The sequence below is a fragment of the Muntiacus reevesi genome, chromosome 19, assembly GCF_963930625.1.
Source record: "Muntiacus reevesi chromosome 19, mMunRee1.1, whole genome shotgun sequence".
NCBI classification, from domain to species: Eukaryota; Metazoa; Chordata; class Mammalia; order Artiodactyla; family Cervidae; genus Muntiacus; species Muntiacus reevesi.
In genome coordinates, this window is record NC_089267.1 from 16,534,296 (window position 1) to 16,551,349 (window position 17,054).

Below are 17,054 nucleotides of genomic sequence, written 5' to 3' on the forward strand. Positions count from 1 at the left end.
TTTACAGCTGGACTGGTAAGCCGTGCGAGGCATAGCTGTTTGCATTAAGGCATATATGCATAAAACCTTTCAAAGCTTTAAAAAAAGAAGACAAAACAATTAGCCTGGAGGTTAGGATAGGGGTTTGTCCTGTAAGATATTAACCAGTTTTATATCTAATCAGCAGTCATATTACAGTATTCTTTCTTTAAAGCCAAATGCTCACTTTCTCAAATGTTCTCTACCCTCATTAATGATACAAATACACCAGTGACATGTTCGCTTCAAAATGTTTTTGAGAAGAATCCTTTCACATTAGAATCAAACCGGATTGCATTTTGAAAGCTTTTAAGCTTATCTTGCCAACTGTAAGCAGAAGTAAATACTGAAGCAAAAGTAATCTTATTTTCTTCTTCATTGAATCCAAGTGACAATGGGGACTAGCTCAGTCACTAGCACATGACTACACTCAGTCATTATTTGCTATGAAGAATGAATACATGTGTAACCATTTACTTTTGACTATTAGAACTTAAATTTATTTAAAAAAATAGTTTTTTATTGTGCCCTGTTCTTTAGAGTCCAGGCACTTTCATAAATATTCTCCTACCTCATAGGGAATCTTAAAATAGGGAATCTTATTTAAAAAGATCATTTTAGGACTTTCCTTGCAGTCCAGTGTTAAAATACTCCACACTTCCAGTGCAGGGGGTACAAGTTCAATCCTTGGCTGAGGAATCAGAATCCCGCATGTTGTTCAGTGCAGCCATAAAGACAAGAAAAGAATCACAGCATTTTAGGTAATTAATTGTAACCATAACTTTTATTCTAAACTGTACAGCATATTTATTTTTTGTAATATATATTTTTCCATTTGAGTGAGAACCTTTCAAAATTGTTTACTGTGACTTACTTTAACTGAGTTTGGATTTTTTACCTTCACTCTTGTCACATTGGATTTCTAAGACCTCTGTAAAACAACTTCTGTTCCACAGCACAGGTCTACACTGCTCAGACCCTGGAGAGCTAGGGCGGTGGCAAGGCCCTTCATATGTTTTATAAGTCTTGATTAGTTCCAGAGGTCAATTCCCTGGACATTTCTAACTCTAAATTGCTTGACTACTAGGTCACCTCCATCCTGATAATCCAGATTTATATTAATAGCTACAGTTTGTATGGCTGAATATTGGCTTGTTTTGAAATTTTTATAGATGTGCTTGTAACATTTATGGGAATAGGGTTATCATACCTGTTTATTTTCCTATAATTCCTAGAGCAACATTATATATGTATGTATGTATATATACATATAACAAATTCTATATATATATATGTATGTCTATGTATTTGTTCTAAACAGACTTTGGTTTCTTGCTTTATATAATTACTGCATATTATCTCTAGAAAAATAGGAAAATAAAGGGGTGAAGTTTTCCAAATTTGCTGACATTTTGAGTGCAGCACTTAACAGCATCATTGTTGGAATTTGACATAACTCAGCTGGAATTCCATCACCTCCACTCGCTTTGTTCATAGTAATGCTTCCTAAGGCCCACGTGACTGCACGCTCCTGGATGTCTGGCTGTAGGTGCATGACCACACCATTGTGGTTATCTGGGTCATTAATAGCTTTTTTTGTACAGTTCTGTGTATTCTTGCCACCTCTTCTTAATCTCTTCTGCTTGTTAGGTTCTTGCCGTTTTTGTCCTTTATTGTGCCCATTTTTGCATGAAATGTTTCCTTGGTATCTCCTGATACCACCTGATGCCACCTGATGTGAAAAGCCAGTTCATTGGAAAAGACCCTGCTGCTGGAAGAGACTGAAGGCAGAAGGAGAAGCAGATGACAGAGGATGAGATGGTTGGTTGGCATCATTGACTCCGTGGACATGAGTTTGAGCAAGCTCTGGGAGATAGTGAAGGACAGGAAAGCCTGGCGTGCTGCAGTCCATGGGGTCACAGAGAGTCAGACACAACTTTGCTACTGAACAATGCAAACAGCACAAGGTGAAGTATCATGTTCCATGCTTCAGGGAGGAGGAAAGGGTTCATTCTCCACCATCTGTACCTGTGCATTCGGGTCTTTTTACCTCACAGTTCAGCTTGCTTCCAGCTTTGGTCCGTTAACAAAAGTTGGTGGTGCACAGGAAAGCAGTGGTCTCCTTAATTCAGTGTGGTAATCACATTCGTATGAAAATGTGCAAGCGATTGAACATTCTGCGTGAATGCTCTTGGGGTCTTTCACATTCATTATGTCTATGTGGTAGCTTTAGGCATACAGTGGTTAATAGCACAAGAGAATTCTGGTTCTTAGGATACATACCTAACTTTGAACAAATTTCTCTCTCTCAACTGAGACCCTCTTATTTCGATTAAGATTATACCTCCTAGGGTTGTTTTGAAGATTAAATGATGTATAAACACTAAGCGTTGTACATAAAGCAACATAAAAGCTTAATAAATTGTAGGGTAGTTTTACTGGTATTATTTTCTGTTACTCTGTTACTGTGTTATTCTGTAAGGTTTATTACTGGCAGCAACAATAAAAGGCATTCAGGTTTTTAAAAACTCTGAATTTAGTACTAGACTCTGCCACTCACCATGTCGTCTTAACATTTCTGAGTCTTAATTGCTTTATTTTTCAAATACTGTTAAAAATGGGGAATGCCACTATCAATGTTACTGGGTTCTTGGATAGAGTATCCCAACTCTTTTGTCAAAATTCCGAGGCAAATTAGAAGAATTTTCTAAGAAGCATATTCTTTTAAGAATATGCTTAGAAGAAACCAGCATAGTTCTTGTTCTGATAGACGTTTTTAGTTGGTTTAACTTAGTTTCCTTCATTATTAGGGTTATTCAAATAGATATCATGGAAGTAGAAGGCATGGTTCTGCAACCTAATGCATATGCAGGGCAATCCTTCCATACAACCAATCTCTGCCACTTGTTCGGTTATTCAATGATAATTATATACCTTTGATCTCAAACTGTTTTCTTCAGAATTTGTTTCACAGAATTCAGTTGTGAACATGCTAGTACCCACCCATTGGCTGTTATTCTTTCGTGAAGTGTCATAGGGTGTGCCTCTTATTAGCAGTGTGTGTACATTTTTAAAAACATGTCAGCGACTCAAGGATACAAACCAGCTGATTAAATGAGAAGGCAGATGATTTCCGCAGCCCCCTCAGATCATTTTGAGCATGTAAAAATGCCATGTTTTTTTTTTATTATTATTTACTTTTGACTTCCATTCAAATGTCACACAGTCCCCAATGATAGGGAAATGAAAGTTCATTCAGTTAATCTGCTGCCGTTGAGAAGTTGGTCATAAATAAGCAAGATCCACTCTGCATATAGGCAGATGGCTGTCCTAAAGTTTATAGGGTAGGGCCCCAGAGCTTTCCAAATTTCTCAGTCACATTGGCTTGAACAAAATGACAAAGTCTAACTGAAACTATGGCCTGTCCCATGTCCAAGTCTACAGAAGAAATCTAGGAAATATAATGAATTTTTTGAAGGTGCCACTGTTCCCTTTGGGGGGTGCTTTTGGATTTTTCTGGACATTAATTGTCCTTAGCTGCATCCTGGATAAGTTCTTAGCATGTTAAAACAAGATATGTTCAGTATCTATGATTGCAGTTCTTGTTTTCAGCAGGCTAGAAATTTAAATAAACATAACTTCATATATATCCGTATTAAATTTCACTTAGTTAGGACTAGTGATTATAGCTTAGGGAGTTCATTTTTATTTATTATTATTATCATTTTGCTTTACTTTTTTTATCTTGCTACCATAGCACCAGCTCTCTTGCCTAGTATTACATGGTTTAAATTTTAATTTGCAGTATTTTGTTGAAATTATTAATTAAAAATATTACTAAAGGGTCAGATGGTGTAGCATGTTAGAGGAGGCCCTGCAGTTACGATACAGTCATACAGTTCATATGCAGTTCATTCACCCAGCCTGAAACTCGTGTGGCCCCTATTGTATCCACAAGAAATCCTAAAGGCTTGCTCAGAGCCTTTGTTGAAATCAGTGCATTTTATGTCTGGGCCTTCTTTTGATTGCATATAGCAACTCTATCTTAATAGGATAGGAGTTAAGGTAGTATCAGTTCAGTTCAGTCACTCAGTCATGTCCAACTCTTTGCAACCCCATGGACTGCAGCACGCCAGTCTTCTCTGTCCAACACCAGCTCCCAGAGCATGCTTATATCAGGGTGGTATACTTGATATTTATTAATTGATGTGCTTTCCTCCTGGACTCTGTATGCTTCTCTTAGTTGTCAAAAATGTTCTGCATAGTAATGTCCTAGAATTGTCCCAGCATCCACATATATATTATTCTATGAGTTGAGACATCTACTTTCATATTTTTTTGAAACCCATGTATCACTTGCTCATTTCTATTCCATTAGGGCCTTTTTCTGACTTCTCAGCAGTTATCATGAATATATTATCAATTAACCTTCAAATGTTTTGTATACTTTAGGATAAAATTCATTAAACATTGACTTTAGTTCAATCAGTTCCATTCTCACAGTATTTTTGCATCCCATCTGCAGTTTTGCAAAGTACTTAACATCTTCTCTACCCTAGTAACCACTGAATTTGAACTTCTAATTCTGTTTCATATTATCTCCTATTTTTATTATTATTTATTATCTCCAAATTGAAGATCATCCCTTTGAATGGAAAAAATGGAAAGTATGATAAATACATGATTTTTTGTCATCTGTTAGCTCTGTACCACCATTTTTTCACAGTGAAACTGCCTCTTCTTTGTCCTCATTGCTCTAACCCTAATCAGATAATTGCCTGCCTTTTGATTTTTTTTAGAAGCCTCGCTTTATTTTGAAGCTCCGTGACACATGCAGTACTCGAGTGTCGTCACGTGGTTGGGCTTGGCCCTTCTGCCTGTTTGCCCAGCAGTCACCTGACCCGTATCTGTGTGCCCAGCTCTCCCTCAAGCCCTGGGCTCCCAGCGCTCCTATGGCAAGGATTTGAGGAGCCCTGGATAATTCCATTTCAGTCAGTCGTGTCTGTAGAACTGATAACCTCACATTCCAGTTCAGTAAACACATGTCGGGCCTTGCCTCTTTCTGGCAGGCATGGGAACTGAGTCCTGTCTCACTTCCCTCTGCTTGGTTCCCTGTGTTGTCAGCCTTCCCTGTTTCTTAGTTTATCCTCAGAACTGAGCCCCTGCAATCTACAGCTGGATCACAGTTCTTCAAACCATGACCTCTCCTGAGATCCTCCTTTCATGTGTTGAACTTGCTTGCCAGAGTGCCTGTTACTTCTTGCTGTTCTTCTGACAAGGTCTGAACTTATCTACTATTACTGTCTTTTTTAAACACACTTCATTGGTCTTATAAGCCTCACTCACCTCCCACCCTGACCAGTGTTATCAAAGCTAGGTCTCCCCTTTGCAAACTTGTCAAGCTCTAGCTTGTAGATTTTCACTTAGTGGTACCTCTGAGGTTTCCAGAATTTTGTTGATAGACTATGCACAGTCTTTAGAGCAAAAATCCTACTATGATGGAGGCTTATGTGGAAGTTTCTGGTAAAGGGGTGGGATGTACCTCTGTCAGACATATGTGCACACCTCTGGCCAAAAATAGAGCTTGACCTTGGTGTTCTTGGCCATAGCTTGTTTCTCCTGACATCACCCTTCCCTGCCCTCTTTTTTGTGTTTTGTAAACTGAGTACTCCTCTTAGGAGATAGACACCTCTGAGAGTGTCTTACCACTGTAATCACAAAGAGATGAAGTTCCCTGGGATCTCAAGCCAAAGAAGCAGGTCCTGTGTGCCTTTCTCCAGCCTGCTCCTTCTTTGGCCCATCCGTCGGGAACCCAGTCATGCCTGCACTTCTCCTCGAGAGAAGTAATGGGATAGAAGAGATGTTAGGGCTTCATCAAGCTGCAACTGGGATCTTTTTAAGGCATTTTGATACTTCCATTTTTTTTTAATTATTAGGGTATAGTTGATTTACACTGTGCATTAGCTTCAGGTGCACAAAGTGAATCAGTTATGCATATACATATGTCCACCTTTTTAAGATTGTTTTCCCCATATAGGCCATTGCACAGCATGGAGTAGCATTCCATGTGGTATGGCTTAGAAGGTAAAGAATTTGCCTGCAATGCAGGAGACCCAGGTTCCACCTCTGTCTCAGAAAGATCCCCTGGAGAAGGGAATGGGAACCCACTGCAGTATTCTTGCTTGGGGAATCACCATGGACAGAGGAGCCTGGTGGGCTACAGTCCATGGGGTCTCAAAGAGTCAGACACGACTAAACACAGTATACACAGTATATAGTAGGTCGTTATTAATGATCTATTTTATATATAGTAGTGTGTTCACGTCAATCCTAATCTTCCAATTTGTTCCCCCCGCCCTTCCCTCTTGGGAACTATAAGTTTGTTTTGTCTATCTGTGACTCTGTGTTGTAGATAAATTCTTATATACTTCCATTTTGTTATCTTTTCTTGATGTTTAAAATAGCTAGCATTCGTTGGGCATTACTGTGTGCCAAGCACTGTTACAAGTCCTATGTATTAGCTCATCTATTTTTCAAACCAAGCCTATGAAATTGTAACTCTTCTTAACCTCCTTTTACAGATGAGAAAACTGAGGGAAAGAGAAGTGTGGTTACTTCGCAGTGGTCACATAGGGAACAGTTTGCAGAGTTACGTTTTGAACAGGAGTCTGGATCCAGACTCTGAACTCTAAATGACTAGATGATCTCACCTCTCTGAGGTGGAAATTGTAGTAGTAAGAGTTATAAGTGTCATATAGTAGTTACAGCAGTAGAGAGAAACAAGCTACGCTAAGTTATAGAAGCATCCTGAGAGGCTCTGTGATGGGAATTTTAGAGAACATACAGGTGATTACAGAATCCATAGTGTGTCCCAAATGTTCATGAAAATGGTACATAGTTATATCACTTTAATGATGATAATTTTAGTACATATTTTATTTACAATCTTTAATGGCTGATTTTTTTTAAGGAAAAAGGAAATCAAAGAAGATGTATGTAATTTTCTTTTACTTCCCACCCACAATTCTTAAGTTTGTTGATTTATCTCATTTACTCTTGGAGGAATGTATTGATAATTCAGTTGTTTCTAATCCAAGGTTCTTGCACATGTTTAAGAAAAAATACATACTCAAAAAAGTTATATATTAAATACATACTTAAAAAGTGATTGCGTCTAAAATGAAATTAAAATAATTTACTTGTATTAGCATAAAAATAACAAAATAATAAATTTTCAAGAAAAGTACAAGATATCTTTGCTTAAAAACACAAAATATTAAGAAATTAAGGAAAACAAAAGAAATTAAAGAGAACATATTTCATGTTCATGCATTATATTATTAAGATGGGAAGTCCACAGTTATTTGTAATGTTATGTTCCCTGTAAAGGGTCATTTTTCTCTGATTGCTCTCAAGTTTGTCTCTTTATCCACAGTTTTCAGGATTTGGCCCTGATATGCCTAGGCTTTTTTTTTAAATACTAACTGCTTGAAGTTAATGAGATTCTTGAATGTGTACATTTAATGTACATTTAATCTGTCTTTCACCAGATTCAGAGTTTTCAGCTGTTGTTTCTTCAAACATCTTCTGCCTGTTCGGCCCCTTTATTCCTTCTGAATCCGCTTACAATGGAGCTGTGTATATTGTCTCACGTGCCCCTAGATGCTGTTCATTCTTCAAGTTGCATAAATTCTACTGACCTGTATTCCAGTATATCAACTCTTTACTCATTCATCTTCATTGTCCTCCTGAGCTCATCCACCTTGAGTTTTTATGTCACATATTCTTGAATCTTCACTTGGTTCTTTTTAATATGTTCTCTTTTTCTACTGAATCTGTAGCTTTTGGGTTAGTACTAGCATTTAAGCCCAGTTTTAATACTTGTCTTAAAATCCCTTCTTGTAAAACATACCCACAGAATCAGTCCTGCTGCTGTTTTTGCCCTGATGGAGGCAGCATAGAGACAGAAGTCTCCAAAACTGCTGGTCTCAAATGATAGAGATTTATCATCAGGAATCTCCTGATTCAGGAAGAATGCTTCCAGCTGTTCCAGAATCCTGCTATACCTTCTAGGAAACTATCATCATTCAAAAGGGATGCCCTACAACCTGCCTTTCTCCTCAAGTATTAATAATTCTCCACGATGTCTAAAATAAGATGTACTAATTACAAACATTTAAATTATATCCAGAACCATATCTGAAGGAGAGTATTAGCCTTTTTAGTGCTTGAAGAATATTTGAGTGGTGATTCCAGTCTATCAGCTGTGGACCACTCCTCTGAATTATTCAACATTCATATACTCCATTTTCCCATATTTGAACTTCCCTCAAATCTCAATAGCAACAGCACTGTGTTATGAAAAGATAATGTACCAGCTCTGTGGAAACAAAAATCTGTAGACCTCTCTTCAAAAGGAAGGATTCAAAGTTTTGGTCCTTTCATGTGATGTGATGTGATGTGGTGTGATGATAATCATCCCCATGCTAGTTCAGACACAATTCTAGTTTGAGACTTTGTAATTCATGGACTAAATTATGAAATACATGCACACAGTCACACGCACACACACACACACGTGCACACAAGCACAGAGTAAGAAAAAAGTAACCCATCGTGGCCTTAAGTTCTACAGCTGGTTATGAGTCTATGATTTGTATTGACTTTCTTTTCTACTGCCAATCACATTCCCCTTCGTCCTCAGCCAGAACCTTAGTTGATTTATACAGTTTCATCTCTGAAGGGTCTGACCTCATGAAGCTGGCTGTAGTATTCTGTTTACTTCTGCTGCTCGGGTGTGTCAGTCCTACAGGGCAGTTCCTGGCTTCCACGTATAATCTTCCCTGCTCCATCACATTGTAAATCCCAGGTATAATCTTCCCTGCTCCATCACATTCTAAATCCCAGGTATAATCTCCTCTGCTCCATCACATTGTAAATCCCAGGTATAATCTTCCCTGCTCCATCACATTGTAAATCCCAGGTACAATCTTCCCTGCTCCATCACATTGTAAATCCCAGGTATAATCTTCCCTGCTCCATCACATTGTAAATCTCAGGTATGATCTACCCTGCTCCATCACATTGTAAATCTCAGGTATAATCTCCCCTACTCCATCACGTTGTAAATCCCAGGTATAATCTCCCTTGCTCCATCACATTGTAAATCACAGGTATAATCTCCCCTGCTCCATCACATTGTAAATCCCAGGTATAATCTTCCCTGCTCCATCACATTGTAAATCCCAGGTATAGTCTCCCCTGCTCCATCACATTGTAAATCACAGATATAATCTCCCCTGCTCCATCACATTGTAAATCCCAGGTATAATCTTCCCTGCTCCATCACATTGTAAATCCCAGGTATAGTCTTCCCTGCTCCATCACATTGTAAATCCCTGTTTTCCTCCACACTGAAGTCAGCTGCACCAGGAACCTCTCTTTTGCCAATGATGTTGTAGCATGAAGAAATCCACGTAGCCAGGTGGAAACCTCAACTTCCAGTTCATGAAACTACTGCTGGGTCAGTCAGTAGGAAGCATTTTCACTTGCTTATGTAGACCTCTAGGGAGAAATCCAGTGCCACAAGGGTGGGAATAACACTTTGCCCATAAATCATTAGATGTCTCTTGAGAGTTCCCAGCCTCACTTTCATACATTGATTCCTGAACCTGTGCATTCTGGATGTGGGGAAAGGAACATTGTATATTGGTCACTGGTTTAGAGCATGTTTCCTACTATTCAACCTTTTATGAAGTGGTATTCTAGTTGGAACTAACTGCCCAAGGAAACTTTACCCATGCTTTCCGTTCCTGCTTGATCCCTATTTTGATCTATTACAACTACTTAATGATGAAATTGCAGCCATGAAATTAAAAGACGCTTGCTCCTTGGAAAGAAAGTTATGACCAACCTAGACAGCATATTAAAAAGCAGAGACATTACTTTGCCAACAAAGGTTCGTCTAGTCAAGGCTATAGTTTTTCCAGTAGTCATGTATGGATATGAGAGTTGGACTCTAGAGAAAGCTGAACACCGAAGAACTGATGCTTTTGAACTGTGGTGTTGCAGAAGACTCTTGAGAGTCCCCTAGACTGCAAGGAGATCCAACCAGTCCATCCTAAAGGAGATCAGTCCTGGGTGTTCATTGGAAGGACTGATGTTGAAGCTGAAACTCTAGTACTTTGGCCACCTGATCCGGAGAGCTGACTCATTTGAAAATACCCTGATGCTGGGAAAGATTGAGGGCAGAAGGAGAAGGGGACGACAGAGGATGAGATGGTTGGATGGCATCACCGACTCAGTGGACATGGACATGGGTTTGGGTGGACTGTGGGAGTTGGTGATGGACAGGGAGGCCTGGCATGCTGCGGTTCATGGGGTCGCAAAGAGTCAGACACGGCTGAGTGACTGAACTGAACTGAACTGAATGATGGAACATTGCCATGTATGCCTGCCTTTAGCTAACACCCGGTTGAGATGAGCAGCTCTGGGCATACTGTCACTCGGTGTCCACAGTCAGGAACTCATTCAGTCTTTACTGGGGCCAAATAGCATAAGCAAGAAGTTTTTTCTTTTTTTTCTATAAAAGATAAAATTTACTTGTCAAGAAAGGTATGACTTTCTCCCCAAACCTACATGCCCTCGTTTGTGATTATCTGATTAGGGTCACGCCTGCAGAATTCACAGAATATACTGATTAGCTCCAGGAGTATTGGCTCTTATTGGTCATGAGATCCATTCTTGTTCGTCACCTAGAGGAGCAAACTTCTTCCTCAGCTTCTAGAGATCTTTATATGCTCTTCTGGGCCCCTCTTGAAATTCACAGCCTTGTGATTTCTCAATCTGTACATCTAAGTAAAAAAACCAAAGGGATATATGTTGCCTCAGATATCCAGAGGCACATCAAGTATTGTATCTTTTTATTTGTGATGGGAGCTACATCTAAAGCAACATGTTTTGCATTTGGGGAGTGTATTCCAACACTTGTCAGACCCCGAAACTTGCCAAGTGCACCAGGCACCTGAATTTCTGGGGTTCGTTTCCTGAAATGCTTGTGTGTTTACCAGGGCGCTCAGAGCCCTGCCAAATCAGCGTGGTGTCATCCGTCCAGTGCACTGGCATGCTGTCCTTGAACCAGTTCAGTAATCAGAATCCTGTGAACTTAATGATGGCGTGGTGACAGCAAGTTGCTGCAGCCTGGACAGGACAGGAGAGGCACACTGCAGTATCCTAGGTAAATGCAAACTCCCCCAATCAGGACCTGCCTTCCCAGGTGTCAGAGGCAGGGAGCTGCATCTGGAACCGTCATCAGCGCTGTGTAAGTAGAAACACCGCTTGACTAATTTTATAATAATTCACTGGCATTCTCCAAGATCCTTCAATTTCCTGTGCAGGTCAGATAGGCAAATTTATTGGACACGTGGGTAGGCATTTCCACTCCTGGATAATCCAGTACTTCAATGTGGCACTGAGGTCTGCAAATCCTCCAGGTGAATGTATAGATCCAAGCACCTTTGGGAAACCTTAAGCTAATAGGAATGACTCCCTAAGCCAGTGGGTCACCAAAATAGTATCCTGCTGCTTCTACTGAGTTTAAGAACCTGGGGATGAAGGAGTCCTCTGAACCCGCTGCAGGATAAGCCAGAAGCACGCCACCTCTGCCACAGACTGCGCCCTGCTTCTCTTATTCTAAAATGCACTGCTACATCCAGTTCCCAAATGAGTACTCTACCTGGCAGCTCAGATCACATCCCGAATCCTAACTGCAGAGGAATCTGCGAAATTTCTTTCTAGCCCTCCTGTCCCTGAAATGTAGATAAGAGGCGCTATAGAGTAGAAAAGGGTGGTGGAGGCGTTGACAAGCCCTTTTCTGGTTTCCACTGCAGTCACCTCATACGTGATAAAAGCCCAGGCTCCAGTTCAGCCTCTCTCAAAGTTCCCTGCAATTTACAAAAGGGCAAATGTCAATTAAAATGAAAGGAAGAATAGAGACCATTTTATAATAATATTCACAGAATTTTAAATCATCCTAATGGCTATACACTTAGCCTCTGCTCTCATATGGATCTCAGTCACATCGGAGAACAGTCTTACTTCACAGCCATACAGTGGAAAAATGCTTTGTGATGAACTTTTCTTCTCAGCAGTGTCCTCTAAAAGGACTGTATTAACTCTAGACAAATGATTTTATTTCTAGATTTAACATCTCAAGGGTCAATGAATTAAACATAACCTTCAATGCCTTTATATTACTATCCTCCATTGTAACATTTAACACTTAATGGACACTTAGGGGCCTGGTCCTATGTTAATCATTTTTGCTGTCTTAACTTCACATGCAGGACTCTATGTAGGTGCTGCTGTCCAGTCACTATTTTGCAGAAGTGTAAGCTGAGACATAGAAGGTTTAGTAAGTTGTTAGTACAAGTTGATAAGCGTGGAGCTGGAATTTGACTCAGGCAAGTGTTGGGCCCCAAGGTCTGCAGCTTGTCACACCTTCACTTCATCCCCCCTGTGTAAAGTCCATTTTATTGTGAAATTTATCTTCTCTTTAAGCTATCCCGTAAGGATTAGATATTAAGGAAAAATGGTAAGTAAACAACAGCATCATCTGTGAAATACTCAATAGAAGTTTTTCAGAACTTAGCTAAGAGCACTCTTTATTTCAGGTACAAAGAAAAATGTTATAAAAAATGGGACATATAATAAATGGTATTAAAGAGTTGCACAAGGTGGGAGTCTTAGCTACTTATGTTATTAAGAAATAACTGATAAATAACTGTGATTTGCTATGATAATAAATTGATGTGGTTTTAGTTGTAAATTTGGTAAGTTGATTTAGAAAATTATTAGTAACAGCTAGTTATACACATCTGGATTTATAATAGACATTTTTTGAAGTCTATAATCTATTCAGTTTTTTAATGTCACTGATTAGCTTTAAAAGCATATCATTAAAATATCAGTTTGAGAAATATCTACATTAAGTGTCCATCCTAAAGGACAGAGATGGCGTTTCTTGGTGTCATATGGCATTAGTTATTTAGCATTGTCATTTAAATATTTTATATAGAAAAGCAGTGTCTCCCCAATATGATTTTAAGCTCATAGAGTGCAGTGGCAAGGTAGATGCTGTTTTTTGTGTTTTGAGATATTCCTTGAAGCCTCCTTTCTCCCAGATATACTAAAGCAAAGATTTAATGAAATTTGAGGTATGAATTATATGTACCTTAATGTGAATGATAATCAAGTGGCATTTCTCCTAATAGCTATAAGGGATATAGTTTATTGTCTTCCGCTGTCCTTTGAAATTTATTGAATGATAAGTTCTTTTGCTACCTCTAGATGGAAAATCAGAGTCCCGCATGTTTTTCTCCTTGCTCTAAATGACCTCTCTTTTGATTTGTGCAGAATAAACACCCACGCCCGTCCCTCTGCAGCGTGGAGGTGGGCCTCTCCCAAAGACATCTTCAAGCCTTTTCCTCTTTCCTTTTTATCATCTCTACCTCTACAGCTCCATATCTGTATTTAATGGTTAAGGGTCTGAGAGTCTGGTTTTGTCATCCCCTTGATTCATTTTGTATGTAGTCTATCATCTAAACGATATGATCTTTTGGTCCTTCAGCTAAAACTTCCATTTTAGAACCTTGTCACACATTTCAAAATATTAACTGCTATAAAATTTCATTGCTTCTTTCGTGATAATCTATCTACTTCACAGTTTTGCCTGAGACTGACCCAGAATTATGTTGACACTTTCTATGCTCCCCGCAGCAGGGAGCTCAGTAGTAAATCTTAGAAAATACCCATTAAATATATTCTGACCTGACTTGACAGAAAGTAGAAGCCTACTTATCTTGATCTGTAGTTTCAGGTGCAGCGTTATGTCTCACAGAGTCTGGTAACCCTGGGAAGTTGCAGCTTGTTGAGAAGATCTATAATATCTCTGCTTCTGTCAGAAGTAAACAGCTTTGCTGATGATCTGGGTGCCATCGACCAGGTACATACAACTTGAAACTGTAACTTTCTTTTATAGTTAATTAATGCAGCTGTAAACTTGTTTTCCCTTTTCTTCCTCTCTCTTTTTGCCAGGCAGATCTTTTCATCATCACCTTCTTTCTAGTAATACGTGAATATTGTTACTGCCTGCTGAAATTACAGAAAGATATTTTCATAAAATAGTTTTCAAAATAATACCGTTTTATCACCCTTACTGTCATATGTGTGTCAAAGGTGTTACTAGTAATGACAAAGGAGTGGCCTTAAGCCTCTCCAAGCAAGTAGTGTGTTCCTAAAGTGAGAGGAAAGTGAACAAGAGTGGATACTGCGTGGAGAATAACCTCTGACCAATGGTTCTTATTTCTAATTGCTCATGAGACTCATCTGACTGACTTTAAATATCTAGTTGCCAAGGCGTACGGCAATCGAATTAAATGGAGGTCTCTGGAATTAAGACGCAGGTACCGTACGTAGTTCAGTTCAGTCGCTCAGTTGTGTCTGACTCTTTGCGACCCCATGGACTGTAGCACACCAGGCCTCCCTGTCCATCACCACCTCCTGGAGCTTACTGAGACTCATGTTCATCGAGGCGGTGATGCCATCCAATCATCTCATCCTCTGTCCTCCCCTTCTCCCACCTTCAATCTTTCCCAGCATCAGGGTCTTTTCAAATGAGTCAGTTCTTCACATCAGGTAGCCAAAGGATTGGAGTTTCAGCTGCAGCATCAGTCCTTCCAATGAATATTCAGGACTGATTTCCTTTAAGATTGACTGGTTGGATCTCCTTGCAGTCCAAGGGACTTTCAAGAGTCTTCTCCAACACCACAGTTCAAAAGCGTCAATTATTTGGCACTCAGCTTTCTTCATGGTCCAACTCTCACAGCCATACATGACCACTGGAAAAACCATAGCTTTGACTCGACAGACCATTGTCAGGAAAGTAACGTCTCTGCTTTTTAGCATGCTGACACATTACCCTAAGTCCCCTACATGCAAGCGAGTTCCATTCTGAGCACATGTTCGTAAGTCCAGTTTGTTTCTCAGTCCAAAAAAGTTAGCCTAGGTAGCCATCTAACACAATTGGCTTGGCTATACAGTACTGTACAGTAATACATTCATAACACTTTTCACACAGATAATACATACTTAAAAAGCAAACACAAAAAAGTAAAACATTTTAAATCTTATTGAACAATCCTTGAAAAGTACAGTAGTGCCAGCTACTTCACCCCTGCTTTTACACTTGCTTCTGGACACCCTGGGCTTGAAGTAAAGATACCATGCTCTGTATTCAGTGCAGTAGTCTACAATAATGTACACAGAAGCACAGCACCTGTAGAGGGTGCATGCATGTGACAGTGTACACCAGGCATGTGAGCTAACTTACGTCTTTGGACATGCGAACTCGAAGGTTCACATGTAGGGGACTTACTGTATCGATATTGTTAAAGCTTACCAGGTGATTCCATTGTGCAGCCAAGTTTGAAAACGATTCTCTAAGCCCTTTTATCTGTGACTCTTATGTCACTGCTAACAAATGTATATGAGGAACAGAAGTCATTCTCATGTTTTAATGTTGACAGCGACATATTTTCTGTGTTCATTTTGTCAATTCATCTAATATTATTATTGTTTCTATGGTAGAAGTAAGCACAATCAAAGGAAATTAGAGAGAAATGTTTTGGTAAAGAGAAAAAAATTAATATTAAGAAAATTGTGTATATATAATATTAAACACTTAACCAAATTCATACATCTAAGTTCTCTACATTTAATGACAAAATATTGTATAATCTAATTGATTTCGATCAATGACATGGTAAGTCATCTAGTCAGTTTTTCAAGTCACTGTTAAATGGAGAAGTTTTGTAAGAACTCTGTTAGATTTTTTTTTTTTTAATTAGTTGTTACTAATGATCTCAATGAGCAAAAAATCCTTTTGAGAAAGAAATAAGGCATATTTACTAATGTAAAAAAACAGTGTTGTGTTAAAATGCATGGTGCTGTTTGTAGGAGCTTGCAAGACCAAGAAAATGATCAAGGTAGGTTATAGGTCCTTGAAAAGATTGCATGAAAAAGGAACCACTTGAAAATGGATTTGAATTGAAAAACACAGAATATATAATGTCAGGATACTGAGTGTTATTTTTAAAAGGTGTGCCCAGAACTCTGAGGAAACAGGTTGAGCTCGTGGCATTAAAACAGGAATCAATGTGGAAAATTAGTTTGATGGAATCAGATTTGTGTAGAGAATAACAAAGTACAGGAAAAAAAATTATTAACATATTCTCATTAATTTTCGGGCTTCCCTTGCCAAACTACATGAAGTAGTTTTGCTTTTTACCTAGTTTATAGATAAAGAAATCAAACCGTAGAAAAGTTAAGCAGCTTGACCAAGCTTGCAGAAAGAACTTATGCTACAAGCCATGATTCAAACCCAGGCATTCTGATTGTTAAGCAACTTTAAAACAAGAGTAAAAACACAAAAATAAGAGTTAGTTTTTGGCAGATAATATGTCTTAACATGCTTTACATGAATTGTCCCATTCAATTATTTTATTAACCTTTCAAGATATTAGTATTACGGTTTAAAGACAAGGAAACTACTTGTCAGCATTCTTACCAATGGATGACAGAATTTACTCCAGTCAATTTAAGGAGAAAGAAAAGAATGCGTGAAGAGCTATGGAATTGTTGAAGAAAAGCCTAGGTCCTTTCCATAACTTTATTTCCTTAGGCTCCAAAATCACTGTGGACAGTGACTGCAGTCATGAAATTAAAAGATGCTTGCTTCTTGGAAGAAAAGCTATGACAAACCTAGACAGCATATTAAAAAGCAGAGTCATCTCTTTACCAGCAGAAGTCTGTATAGTCAAAGCTGTGGTTTTTCCAGTGGTCTCGTACAGATGTGAGAGTTGGACCATGAAAAAGGCTGAGTGCCAAAGAATCGGTCCTTTCTGACTGTGTTGCTGGAGAAGACTCCTGGAAGTCCCTTAGACAGCAAGGAGATCAAACCAATCAATCCTAAAGGAAAT

General features: G+C 38.9%; 1 protein-coding gene across 1 annotated transcript in view; it reads left to right on the forward strand.

The window, feature by feature from the left end:
* The window catches only part of MEI4 (meiotic double-stranded break formation protein 4), a 205,065-nt gene that overhangs the window by 117,647 nt on the left and 70,364 nt on the right, over positions 1 to 17,054 (forward strand). The window contains exon 5 of the mRNA XM_065911729.1: positions 13,889 to 14,020. Coding sequence (XP_065767801.1) covers positions 13,889 to 14,020 — 132 coding nt within the window. The remainder of the gene's footprint in view (positions 1 to 13,888; positions 14,021 to 17,054) is intronic.